We start from the raw sequence: 13,619 nt of genomic DNA, 5'->3' as shown, positions 1-13,619 counted from the left end.
CAATAATAAGTAATAATAATATTTTACATTTTTCAGCCAGAAAGGAGTGTGATGATCAGAGGTCTTTGACCCAGCATTTTGAGGTTTTGTGCTCTCATGTCTTGCTTACTGAATAATATGTTTAATTCTTAGTTTTCTTTGTGTTTATCTTTTCAACTTAATATATTTCCTTTCACGAATTATGTTTCAGTTTAGTTTGTTCCCTCAGTTTCTTGCCCTTTCTCATCTGTCAATTCCCCTTAAATTCTTGTCTCATTTCCTGTTTAGCTATTCTCGCTTCCTATTTTATTTTAGTAGATACCTGTCTCCAGTATCTTGCCTTCAGTTTTACTTTCCTCATTGTCTTTGATTCTTATCACCTGCATGCATCTCATTACACAGCTCCCTCCCTCCATTCGTCTTCTGCTTATCCAATTCTGCTTCCTTTAGCTGCCCTAACATATACTGGTGTCTGCATATATTTCTGACAGATTGATACACTTGTCTCTTGCTAAAATTCCGCTCATTACAACACAGATGCTGCCATCTTCTGTTTAACTACAGTAAAACACTGAGCTCTGGCCAAGATTCAGGTAGAGTACGGGATTTATCCAGAGAACACCGTCAGGCATGTTTAGGCTGGTGTTGACAACACCACACTAGAAACTGAAAATGTTTTGTTCAGGTTCCAAGTTGTTGTTTCAAGCAAACTGCTTTATTTGATCTTTATTTGCACTATGTCAGTATAAAAACCTCATGTCAGCGATCTCACGTCATGTCATATGCTGCGTATGAAAAGAAAAAGCAATCATAATTAACATGTTCAGAACAGGATTGACTTTATTTCCTAAGAAATTATTGAAAGTGTTAAATTCAATGGAGTCCCAATATACCCAATACTGGCAGCATTCCAGAAAAAACAAACCATCAAAAATAACTTTAGAAGTTCTATACAAATGTAACAGAGTGAGCGAGCGAGCGAGAGAGAGCGAGAACTATTTAATTCTCAATAACTCGTCTGGTAACAGTATTGTACCTGGAAACTAAGACTGATTACCTATAAAATATTTCCTAGATTTATACTCCAAGTAGTCATTTAGTAATACATCATTCTTAACATCAGCAAACTGCCCAAGTCGCACAAAATCAGGATTATCTTTTTACATTCAATCTTTTGATAGAAATCAACTTTTTTAGAACAAAAAATGAGCAAACTGCTGAAAAAAATATTTACTCACAATCCCATTATCAGGGAATCTGGGATTCTGCTGGAATATGGCAATACACTTGAATAATAACGCATACATGTGCACAGACTGAATCTAACATACATGGATCTGAAACACAAAGAAACACACTGTGTCACAGCTGACAGCGCCGACTCCTAAGCAACCCTGCACACCAATGTGGGAAATACACTAGGTTGATTATGTAATGATTAACATGGTGTGTTTCCTATTGAAATGGCTTAATGGGCCATGAATTCTCAGGTTAAGTTGGCACCCGTGCATCTGAAAAATTGAAAGGAGACATTTAAAATGAGTTAAATGTCTGTAATTTAAAACAGTTTCTAAAAATCGGTTATAGTCATCAACACAATGTAAAGAAACAACTTTGCTGACTTCTTGTGCAACTTCTCACACTGCCACCTCTACAATGGAGTTGACAAGGTAAAGTTAGCATGAGCCATTGAGCCAAATTACTGGGATGTAAGCTAGGTTGAAATTAACTAGAATTATCCTTTAAGGGTTAGATTTAGATTTTAAAATCTACCTTATACAATATAGCAGCCATTCCCAAACTAAAGATTGCTGGGCCTTTTTTGGAACTCTTTCATCTCAACTGTGATTGTCATATAAACATAAGATGAACCTGTACCCGTTTGTGCTTTCACTGATTCATTTTGATTTTCTGACAATTCACCTCATAAGTTTGGCCATTGCCAATTCACTTTCCATCACCTCACAAAACTGTATTTGCTTTGAGTTAATTTCCTCTATGAATGAGATAATAGGTCCTACAATGAAGAATAAGATGTTTTATATCCCACTGCTTTGTTTCATCTAGTTCCATTTATTTAATAATGCAGTGAAAGCTTTCCATTATAAGACTGACTCTTCCTGTCCTTCCTTGTTATCATTAATATTTTATCATCAACACAGGGATTATTTAGAAGCCACTTCTGACCTTTCTCACATGTTTACACACATGCAACAATGACTGACAGACATTTCAAATGTATTTTAAACTGTCAGCATACTGGATAATGAATACTACAGTGCAGACTGGATGTTTTTCATGGTCTACAGGTGACATACTGCGTTGAACTCATACGGACACACACACACACATTAACACACATTAACTACAGGGGAACTGCAGTTAAACAATATTAGAAACAACATTTCACCACATTCACCCTTTCAGTGCCAATCTGATTTCCAGTTGCAAGGATTAGACGACACACTGGGAACAGTGCAGGGAGCAGACCCTCTACTTAACCACAGTGCTCTGTGCTGTGCTGCTTACTGTATGCTCTTAAGTTTAAGTAGGTCTGCTTTTCATAAGTCTTAAGTTTACATGACTTATGAAAAGCAGACCTACTCGTAGAAGCATCACAGCATGTATATTAGAACTTACTTAAGGAACACTAGGAACAGCAACAATAGAAACATGTCCCATTTCTGTGTCACAGATCTGATTGCACAACTTTATATTAAATCTTGCTTTTCCTGATGACTTTATGGTCTCCTTTTATGGTTTCAAGTCCTATAAAAAGAGAATTACGGTCTCCATTAGAGTCAAAATGTTAGAGTGATTGACAAGGTAGTAATGTGATCTGTCTCAATTCCATATCATCTATACGGTCTATTGTTCCAACTGGTGTTTCCACAGGTCCTTTTAGACATGATGGATGTTTTTGTTTATCTAAAGGCATTGTATGGTCACATAAGTTACACCAATCTTTAAAAAGAATTCAACAAAAATCTCTAGCTCTTTCAGTACTCAATGTTTCTGAATTAAGCCTGCAGAGATGCAAAAGATAACAACATAGTCTCACCTCCTTGGCCTGGTAATAGCAGCTAAGTAGGTGAGACTTAAAAAGCTGCAACCTAAAGTTTGGAGCAGAAGTACAAAGTATCAAAAGTCAAAGTACAAGTACAAACCACGAGTCTGGAGTTTTGTTTAGAGACTGAGTGGGGGAAAAATAACAACCTAAAAAAACCCCTCAAAATTGTCTATATTTGGATATATATAATTTGTTCATATAAATGTCTATGCATCTCATTAGTATTTTTTTAGTTTTGATACTTTCTGGATTTCTTCCCCTTTATGGTAAAGTCTGTAGTGGCAGTCTTTCTGTAAAAGCCGATTCTTCGACCAATCAGAATTTGTCGGGAAAAAAGAACCCCTGTTAGGTGTGCTGTTGGCCTTTTGCTAGACGTCATGCAAGGACCTCTATATTGGTTGAATTTCTATAGTCCTTTTCTCTGAATTTATCACACATACTCAATCACACATGCCTGAAGGCATAATAACCAATCACAGCAGAAAGGCTATAGAAATCAGTGCACTCTAATCTTGATGTCGACAAAGGTCTCAAACATTATTAACACTAACAGGTGTTTAGTCTTGTGTTAAGGTCCCTTTAAACAGTAACACTGTAAGATGTCTAACTGTGGGGTGCCAAATAAAATTCCCTCTCTTAGACTATCAAATCTCCATTCCATCATGTCAGAGTCTTTATGGTGAATGTGTGATGTGAAGTAATAAAAGATATGTCAAATAACAGTTTATCAGCTTGTGATGTCAATTTGGAAATCCTTTTGCATCTTTTCATCCTCAGTTTCATATTGAATTATAGTTCTGTCCTTATATTCTTTTTTTTTTGGAGAAACCACACTGTATTTTGTCTCACAGTAAGGCATGTTTCAATTTGACTTGCCAGTTTGGGGGGGGGAAAAAAAGAGAACAACGGGATAAACTAGCAGAAAGGTCAGTCACTTCTATGTATATAGTAACAATCAACAGCACCTGAGCTCTACGGGTCTACACTGTTAACCCCTATACTGAACAAAATGTTTCTAGAATTCTTTCAAAAGGCCGGTGCTGTTTTAGCCATGTTTTCTACCCTGACAAAACATTATATCCAGAATTTGTGAAAAATCAGTCAAGCTTCAAGAAATCTTTGCTACAGATCCAAGGTCTATGGTAGTAGAACCAGACCCTAGAAAACCATCCATGAGCGACTGAAAGATCAAAGACGCGCGCGCACACACACACACACACACACACACACACAGTATGGCATCAATGTTAAATGAATTGAAAAAATTCGGACGTACCTCGCATCTCACCAAATAGTTTAACATCTTCCACAGTGCACAAATGTAAGGTGCAAATCTGCTTAGAACCCACTATCGAGTGTTTTTAATGTCTCAAAGGGATGCACGCACGCACGCACACGCAAGTAAGGAATGGCAAAACAAGTTTAGTACAGAAGGCTCAATCTGGAAGTAAGGCACCACCAGATTAAAATGTATACTCAAGGGCAAGAAACAGCAATGGAACCCTTTGGAGATATTTGCATTTTGTATCAGCCCAGTTTTTAAAATAACAACAACAAAAAAAATGCAGGGAAAGAGTTTTCCATAATTCAGTGCAAGTTTGACCTGCAGCTACAGGAAGCTCTTCTTTCAGACACACAGTTTTGTATTGCTGATTGAAGCACATTGCGCTTCTGGCAAAGAAGATGATCAGATGACACTTTATAATGAATCCCAATAGAAACAAGGTCATTCCAAAGGATCCATATACTTTTTCCTGCTATACCACATTTTTATTTGTATATACATAAACATGCACACACATAGTCCAAAGTTATTAAAAATTGCATAAAATAATAATTCCAATAGTAAGCACATAAAGGAATGTGGGTGGAAATGAACAGTGTGAACAGTAGATGTACATAAAAGACAAAAAGCACTTCCACTCCAGTCTTGTCCAATAACTAGGTTCCAGCCATAGATGATTTATCAATAATTACAAACAATGATATAAAAAAAAACAAAACCAATCTCTACTTGGTTGGAGGAGGGCTTCCCCCCCAAACAACAGGCTGACAGAAACTGCACTACCCGTGAGCCTCATCTTCTGGGGAGCTCTTCTGGGCTCTGGTGCCACCTGTGGAATCTGACCAATGACAGGAGAGCTAGGATGAGTAAGGGGTCACATCATCACACTTATGTAAACCCACTCAGGGGGTTTAAGGTGGGGGTGGGTGGGGTGTTACAGTAATATGAAGAGGGGATTAAAAGATGATGGCAGGGGAATAAAAATAGGAAACAATAGTCTGCCTCAAGACATGAAAGATAGCACGATTGATGAAGAAAAGCCAGTGATTAGGAAAGAGTTGTTCTTTGTCTATAAATACACTCACGCTTTCCCTCTGTATTATATTTTACATAAAATAACTAACAATAGTTTGTATGCTGTATTCATTTTGGAGATATATCATGGGCCAAAATGATGACATTCAACTCAAAAATATTTTCAAGTACAGCTTTTCTCAGGAGCACAGACTTTGTCATCACTTTAGTGCCATCTTTTGTCTTTTTTAGTACACTTATGGTGATGTAACAAGTCCTCCAATAGGCATATGACGGGTCTCCGTTAAGTTTGAAATTAATTTTTGCTAATAATAGACTAACACATTTTCTCCTGTTGTTATGTTTTGCCTCCTTTCTAATAAAAACTTTAAATGACTGTGGTCACGGTTTCACGGATGACTCAGTCACACTGGAGCAAAAACAGGATGGAAACCAAAAACAAATGAAGCAATAAGCAAATCAGTGGTTACCAGGTAACTGCATTAAATGGCTGTCCTGCAGCAGCTGCATCCCTATTTGTGCAGAAGTTTTTGAACTTCAGTTTAAGATCTATGAGATTGTGACCAGTCTATAAATGTAATGAGTTAATTCTGTGTATGTATGATGGTAAAAGATTTGAAATTGTTGTCCAACAATCTGTTATCAAGTTTACAAGGTCGAGTTGTCGAGTCTCTGTTGTTGCTTTATCACCATTTTGGGGCACCAAAGTCGCTCTGAAGATGGTAACTGACTGCGAGTGGCTACACACCTGGTCCCCATTGTTAAAGCAACCATTTCAAAAGCAATGAAATTTCTAGTTAATTACACAAGGCTGCAAAAATAATTTTGGTCATGCTGTAGTCTCCAGCGACTGTGCGTTAGATACCAATTTTACAATAGCAATACCAATGATCAATAGCTGCTAATGATATTTGGGGTTTTTTCCCCAGGTGATTATTTTTCCATCCTTGTGCCAGGGGTACACAGACTTCTTAAGCCATCACAAAACTGATGTGATAATACATTAAATATATCAGCCAACGACATCAGTAATGCCAATCAACGTGGCCATGTCACCTCAGTTTCATTTACTGCCCATGTGTTTTGTTTTTACATGGCTCACAGAGAAGTCAGAACCATGACTGTTTAAAAGAAAAACACAGTACTCTGCAAAAGTTTTAGCCAGGTGTGAAAAAAAATGCTGTAAAGAATGCTTTCAGAAATATGAATAATGATTGTATTTTGTAAATTGATAAAAATAAACAAAGTGAGAGAACAAAATAAAAATCTAAATCAAATCAATATTTGGTATTACCACCTTTTGCCTTCAAACCATCAGCAATTATTATATGGAACAGCCAATCTCTGCTACCAAGGTGAGGTTGTGAAAGACCATTTCATGTCATGGCAATATTGAGCAGAACCACAAGACCTTGCACCAGCAAGGTTTCTCCCAGACAAAGATTTCAAAGCAAACTGGGGTTTCAAGATGTGCTGTTCAAGCTCTTTTGAAGAAGCACAGAGAAACGGGCAACGTTGAGTATTGTAGACTCAGTAGATGGCCAAGGAAACAGTGCAGCAGATAAAAGACACATCAAGCTTATTACTCTTCGAAATTGGAAGATGTTCAGCAGTGCCTTCAGCTCAGAACTGACATAAACCAGTGGGACCCAGGTACACCCACCCAGGTCCGGCCAGAAGTGGTCTTCATGGAAGAGTTGTTTCCAAGTTGGAGGTATGGCTTTTTGGCTGCAAGGCCAAGCGACTCAATTATGCACGGAAACATAGGAAATGGGGTGCAGAAAAATGGCAGCACATGCTCTAGACTTTTGACCTATGAGTCAAAATTTTAAATATTTGGCTGTAGCAGAAGGCAGCTTGTTCGTCAAAGGGCTGGAGAGTGGTACAATAATTATTGTCTGCACGCAACAGTGAAGCATCATGGATGTTGGTTGAAGGTTTAGGGCTGCATTTCTGCAAATGGAGTTAGAGATTTGGTAAGGATTAATGGTGTTCTTAGTGCTGAAAAACACAGTCAGATACTTATCCATCATGCAATACCATCAGGTAGGCATATAATTGGCCCCAAATTTATTCTGCAGCAGGACAACGACCCCAAACATACAGACAAAGTCATTAAGAACCATCTTCAGCATCTCAACATCATCAAGCGTGTTAGGATTACATGAAGAGACAGAAGGATCTGAGGAAACAGACATCCAGAGAAGATATGTGGTTAGTTCTCCAAGATGTTTGGAACAACCTACTAGCAGAGTTCCTTTAAAAACTGTGTGCAAGTGTACCTAGTGTACCTGCTGTTTTGAAGGTGCATTGAATTGCTATCCTGAAGCAGCTGCATCCCTATTTGTGTAGAATTTTCTAAATTCTCTGTTTACAGCATTTTTTCACACCTGCCTGAAATATTTGCACAGTACTGTTTCTGGACAGATCTACAAGTTCCTCTCATGTTGGACAGAGATCATATTGGAGGCTCCACAGAGTTTTTATTCCACACCAAGACACAAAGGAAACATCCAAATGCTAGCTGGCTAACATGCTCAATTAGGAGAGATCTCTCTGAAACACAATATGGGATTGACATGAGGTTAGAGCTGTTAATTTATCACATAATATTGATCTTTTTAGTTCTTTTCTTTTTATTTTATTTTATGCAGTTTCAAATTTACAGTCTAACATATATTGTACCTTTTAACCTTTTTTTTTGAAAATATAAGCCTTTTTGGGGGGAGGGGTTTAATATTATTCTCAAAGAATAATTTTGCTTTATTTAACTCTGATATATTCCCCCTTTCTAGAGCTGTGATTTGAAACAGCAATCTGCAGCTGCAGGGTGCTTTTGATGTCAGTATAATCCGTTCTGAGCGATTCTTCTTTTTCTGGAATCTGTACAATGAAGATGGTTCACTGTGGCAGTCTGAGTTATATTTATCTCATCCAATTTGTTCATGTAAACAAGGTGTGTTCCTTCCACACATTAACCAGTCGTGGAGTTCCACATGGCACTGTGCTAGAACTCATGCCTTTCATGTTTAGCCAAATTAGAAAGCTCCACTTTAACACCTAGGCAGGATTGCTAACTGAGCAGTTGAATCAAGAAATCGCTTACATAGAACCTAACTGACCTGGAGAACCTGGTTCTCACATGTCTTTTCCTATTAAAAAGGATACTGTTCCTCCCCACCATGACTGAGTGCTTTGCTTATAGTGGACTGCTGAATTACTGAAGCTCTCTAACATCACAGTCATTATCTGACAGTACTCACGTACATCAGACGTTGTGAACTGAAAGTATAAAATAAAATTGAATTGAAGTTAATTGAACTGAGAGGACACAGTGGGCATTATCCATAAAGGCACATTATTGGGAAATATATCAGGTTAAAACAAACAGTTTTCACCTAAGTTCTCTATTGTAAAGTGTAGACCTACATTTTGGATGCCAGAGGACACAATTCATCACCATTTGTCGCCTATGTTTTTATATACACCCAGATTCCTGTCATTAGCTTTGTGAAGGGCATCAATTCAGTAGAACAGCCATGCAGATTCAAAGAGACTCAGCTAACTACAGTAAAACTGGGAGAAGTGAGATGGTTCCAGAAACCAGAAATGGACACAGTCAGTGACAGGCTGCATTTCATTTACCTCATGCAACAAAACAAAAGTGTTAACAGTAGTTCTCAATGGTATCAAAGAATGAAAAGTTTACAGGGAACTCTGGACAGGCCAGAGCAGAGAGGACACATGGAGGCGTGCAAGGAGGGAAAAGAAAGAGAAAGAGAAAAAATTAATTTAGTTCAGCTGAAGGCAAAAAGGAATGCACATTCCTATAAACGTTTACAAAAGGCGTCTGGAAAACAAAGCTTTGTAGTCGATGGGGCAGCACACCCGGCAAGTCAGACATCATTTTGAACAAAGCTACCTTGCGTGGTGTTTCTGTCATTGAGCAGCTTGGTCTGACTGTTCGGCAAAATCTTGATCTCAGGTGGATCTGGACTCTGGCCAGCGCGTGACGCCATGAGAGCGTTGAGATACTGTAGACGTGTCACCTGCAAAACACACGTACACACAAGTTAGTAATGTCGCTGCAGGGTTTTGGATAAAATGAAAGGTTTTTAGGGAGTTTTTAGGACAACCTCATAATCATGAATTACAGTAGTCAAGCATCAGTGATGGGAATAACGGCATTACAAGTAACCGATAATGGGATAATAGTAACCGAGTTACTAACGGCGTTACTTTTTTCCAGTAGCGAGTAATCTAACTAATTACCATTTCTATCGTTACAACGCGGTTACCGTTACTAACAAGAAAATGCGGTGCGGTCGCCTTACTATTTTTCAACAAACAGATGCTGTCTTCAGCTTACCACATCTTTTATCAGTTGCACGGAAGTAACTGTAAGTAATCTGGGCACTACAGCTTTTAGCAGCTGCGCGGACGGCAATCACTTTCTGCCCAACGATCACTTTTTGGCACAACACCTGTAGCTAAGGGGGCAAAACAATCGCTTGAGTGCTGCTGTTTGACTGAGGAAGAATAAAGTAGTCGTGGTAAGCCAATCACATGACCACTTCAAGATGACAAACCAACAAGGTGATATATACCAGTTTTTAAATTGTGTTGATAGACCACGTAAAACCAGAGTCATGATAAACAATAAATTCGTGGCGTTTTTTCCTCAATAGTTTTGTCACGTTTAATGTCTAAGGACAGCGCTAGCAAGCACTCTCAGAAAAAGAGAGAGAGAGCGAGTTTTGAGATGTGAGAGATTTGTGACGTTCAGCATATTTGGAGTCTGTAGTTAATGTGTTGTCTTGTGTAGTTAGGTGTTGTGGATAGTATTGTGTTGTGTCAGAACAATGAGGTGACTGCTGTCTCCAGGTTCTACCTGGAGACAGCAGTCACCTTAGAAATAATTTTTTTGGAGTGGCACAAATAATTTGTGTGGCATCTTATTGAATGCAGAACAGCTGATTGTTCTGTAAATAGTTTGAAATGGTTATTTTAAAAAAGGGGGTAAAAGGTAAACGGCTGCAAATAACTTTGTTGTTTGCAAAACTTTTGCATATGATTTTAAAATTGACAATTTATAATTGCATTTAAAGTTATGAAATATGATTCAATAAACATGTTTGTGGTTGTTACAGTAAAACATAACTTTTTCTACTCGGATTTTATGTTTTGTCTGATTTTAGATCAATTGTGTTAATACAGTATATCAAAATAAAAACATAACTGTAAATTCAGACATGTGAGGTTGTGCTAAAAAGGATGATACTGAACAAGGCAAGTAAATAGTTTTTAGGTGAACTGTAGAGGGGAAATCAAAAGTAGTTAAAAATGGCCAATTATACCCTGGACCCCAGTGGGTTAAACATTTTTTTTTAAAGTAACGCATTAGTTACTTTGCAAGTAATTAATTACTTTTATAATCTTGTAACTCAATTACTAACTCGGTTACTTTTTTGAAGTAGTAACTAGTAACTATAATTAATTACTTTTTCAAAGTAACTTGCCCAACGTTGTCGAGCATAGAAGTGCATGACTTAGTTAGGGCTGGATTCCCACTGTCACCAAAAGCTTGCTCATCGGGATTATCTGATTGTTGGGGTTTTCTCTGTATTATTGTAGGCTCTGTCAAACTGTTATATTCTTTATATTTCTGTAACTGTATTATCAGTTTGTTGTCTATGATACGCTTTACTAACCAATACAGATTAAATTAAAACTTTTTAATGCTTACGAATAGTCTTTGTTATGGATGAATACTTTCCAAGAGAAAAGACACATATACAAACTCGTATGAGCTGGAGGTCCGTGAGAGCTCGGACGGTGTAGTCGGGGCAATAGCTGGACGGGCTTGTGGCTTCTGCTGACTCAAAAGGATCCCTGGGAGAGTGACGCTGAGTTGACACCGGAGACTGGTGCACTGAAATTGCACAATCATACACACAGCCTGCACCTTATCTGGAGCATTGCAAATTTGAGCTCTTTTGTCTTCTTATTGTCACCAACTCATTGTTATGAAAACACACTGAAACACAGCATTATGATTTAGTAGAAATCATTACTTTTAGCTTATTGTATGCTTAACTGGTTTGAAGATAAAATTTTGAGGTGTGACTGAAGCGACTGACAAACCCTTGGAACAAGTATTATAATTATTATGAAGAATGTGTAAAAAATCAATTAACTAATATGTACGTTTATATGATAAAGTTTAAATCTAATTTCTTCAAACCTTGCTATGGAGAGAATTATTAAGAGAAAAATGCTAACTTGAAACAGTAGCTTATGATTGGAAATTTATGTGGTTTAGTGACCATTAAATAATGTAATTTTAATGTACTTAAATCACAGTTAAGGTTTTAATCTTGGTATAAATAAAATGAGAGGTAAATAATAAAAAGGTAACAAAATTTGGTCCCACTTACAACCAACTAGTTTAGCTTTAAACTGTAATTCACATAATTTTTGTTAGGTGCCTTTAAATTGCTATTTCTAATGTCTTCAACTAGGATTTAACTAACATGCTACAGATACTGTAAATGTTACATATGGGCTCCATTAATGTTTTGAGTCACTCCTGCTCAAAATCTCTTCCCATATTTGGAAGGTCCTGATTCAACTGAAAGAACAATGTCACTGAGCATACAAGTCTATGGCTTATTCAAGGACTAAGAATTTATCAGCCTTTATTTAAAATTAGGCAATTATTTTGGTCATTTATCAAACAAAAATATAAATCATTTAAAATGAGCAATAAGGTCATTTACTAGATTAAAACAGAAACATTGTTATAATTATAATACTATGTGGTCAAACCTAAAGGGAATACCTAAAATGACCATTATATGCATGAAGTCTTTTATAACCTAGCTGATATGAAAATGAATGCTATGGGGTTAAATTCCAGGCATAAATATAAACTCCAAGAACTTCTTTAAAACTTCCATGCATGTAAAACAGGACATTTTGGCTGATTTTAATTTATCCTGCTCAATTTGTTTTCTTATTTTTTATGACTTAGCATATAAACCTAGCCCTAACGTGATTTATTAATATCTGTTGTCTACTATGTATGCAAAAACAACATTTAACTGCTCCAGCAGCTCAGTGTGATTTTATTTGCAGTATTTTCTGTAGGTTGTAAAATGTTTTAGGGGTCAGACAAAAATGTGACATGAAAGATGTCACTTCAGGCTTTTAAAATTGTGGAGATGATTTGTGGATTTTATTTACCAATGAAAATAATAAGACATATTCTTACTTACAGCTGGAAGTCTAGTGGTGAAATGAAACTCTTGAATACAATATCTCTAAATAATTATCAGGATTCTCAGTGCTTAATACACAATTTTCCAGGCCATTCGGAGTGACACACGCGCGCGCTTTGAAATGCATTAATATAATGTAAAGTACATTACTGTATATGTAATAGTTTTAGTATTCTACAGGAATGCTGTGAAATTGCCCTGTTTATCTTACTTAAAACAATTTAATAAAATTTGTAAATAGTTTTATTGTGAGTGTTAAAACTACACTGTAATCTTAACTTTTTAAATATGGCTTTTAATTTTAATTCATGAAGTATACACAATCTTAACAAACATGATGATGCATTTAAATCCCCAGAAATCTGTATGATCAGTCTTCGGGTGAATTGTCCCTGCATTGTGAAGCAATTCTGTGTTTTGTAAACTCACCTGAAGATGGCAGCGTCAAAGCAGACACGCCATAGTATGTAAATGCTCCATTTTCAAATTTCAGCCCCTCTTTGCCAATCTCCACTTCAACGCGGCCCTGACAAGGAGCAAACAAGAAACATGCACACAATGAATGTGTGTGTGAATGGGTGAATGACTGAATGTAGTGTGAAGCGCTTTGGGGTCCTTAGGGACTAGAAAAGCGCTATACAAATGCAGGTCATTTACCATTTACCATTGTTTTTGGAAACAAGAGAAAACGTATACAATAAACTCACAAGAATGTCCTTAAAATTATTCACACATGGACTTCCGGTGTCATGGTGGCGAGAGTAGCAGCATAAACAGGAGCTCCTGCATCGATAGTTAAAATAATCCGCAATTCAAGAATATAATTCATTAAAAGCGATTTTCCCTTTAAGAATAATGAGCGGAGATAAAAATAAGAAGGGACGAGCCCCAGGCCGAAGCTTAGAAACGCGACTTGAGAGTAAGACATATGAAACACGCTCCGAGCAAGAGGGCGAGAAGATGGCGGCGG

The 13,619-nt window shown here is 37.2% G+C and overlaps 1 protein-coding gene across 4 annotated transcripts in view; it reads right to left on the bottom strand.

The window, feature by feature from the left end:
- Positions 1 to 793: 793 nt before the first annotated feature.
- The window catches only part of cnnm3 (cyclin and CBS domain divalent metal cation transport mediator 3), a 38,584-nt gene continuing 25,758 nt past the window's right edge, over positions 794 to 13,619 (bottom strand). For 2 of the 4 annotated variants that reach the window (XM_005719996.1, XM_013909882.1), the window contains exons 8-11: positions 13,079 to 13,175; positions 11,171 to 11,301; positions 9,292 to 9,418; positions 794 to 5,172 (exon numbers count right to left, since the gene is read on the bottom strand). In XM_005719996.1, the coding sequence (XP_005720053.1) occupies positions 5,114 to 5,172; positions 9,292 to 9,418; positions 11,171 to 11,301; positions 13,079 to 13,175 (414 nt within the window). In that variant the 3' untranslated portion in view covers positions 794 to 5,113. Of the gene's footprint in view, positions 5,173 to 6,623; positions 7,323 to 9,014; positions 9,087 to 9,291; positions 9,419 to 11,170; positions 11,302 to 13,078; positions 13,176 to 13,619 lie in introns of those variants that run through there. The other 2 variants (XM_013909886.1, XM_013909887.1) reach the window with 2 other exon arrangements.

Source organism: Pundamilia nyererei, unplaced genomic scaffold (genome assembly GCF_000239375.1).
Source record: "Pundamilia nyererei isolate P.nyererei 1_Seehausen unplaced genomic scaffold, PunNye1.0 scaffold00002, whole genome shotgun sequence".
Lineage (NCBI taxonomy): Eukaryota > Metazoa > Chordata > Actinopteri > Cichliformes > Cichlidae > Pundamilia > Pundamilia nyererei.
The sequence above is the reverse complement of the archived record's forward strand: the minus strand, read 5'-3'. Positions and strand labels throughout refer to the sequence as shown.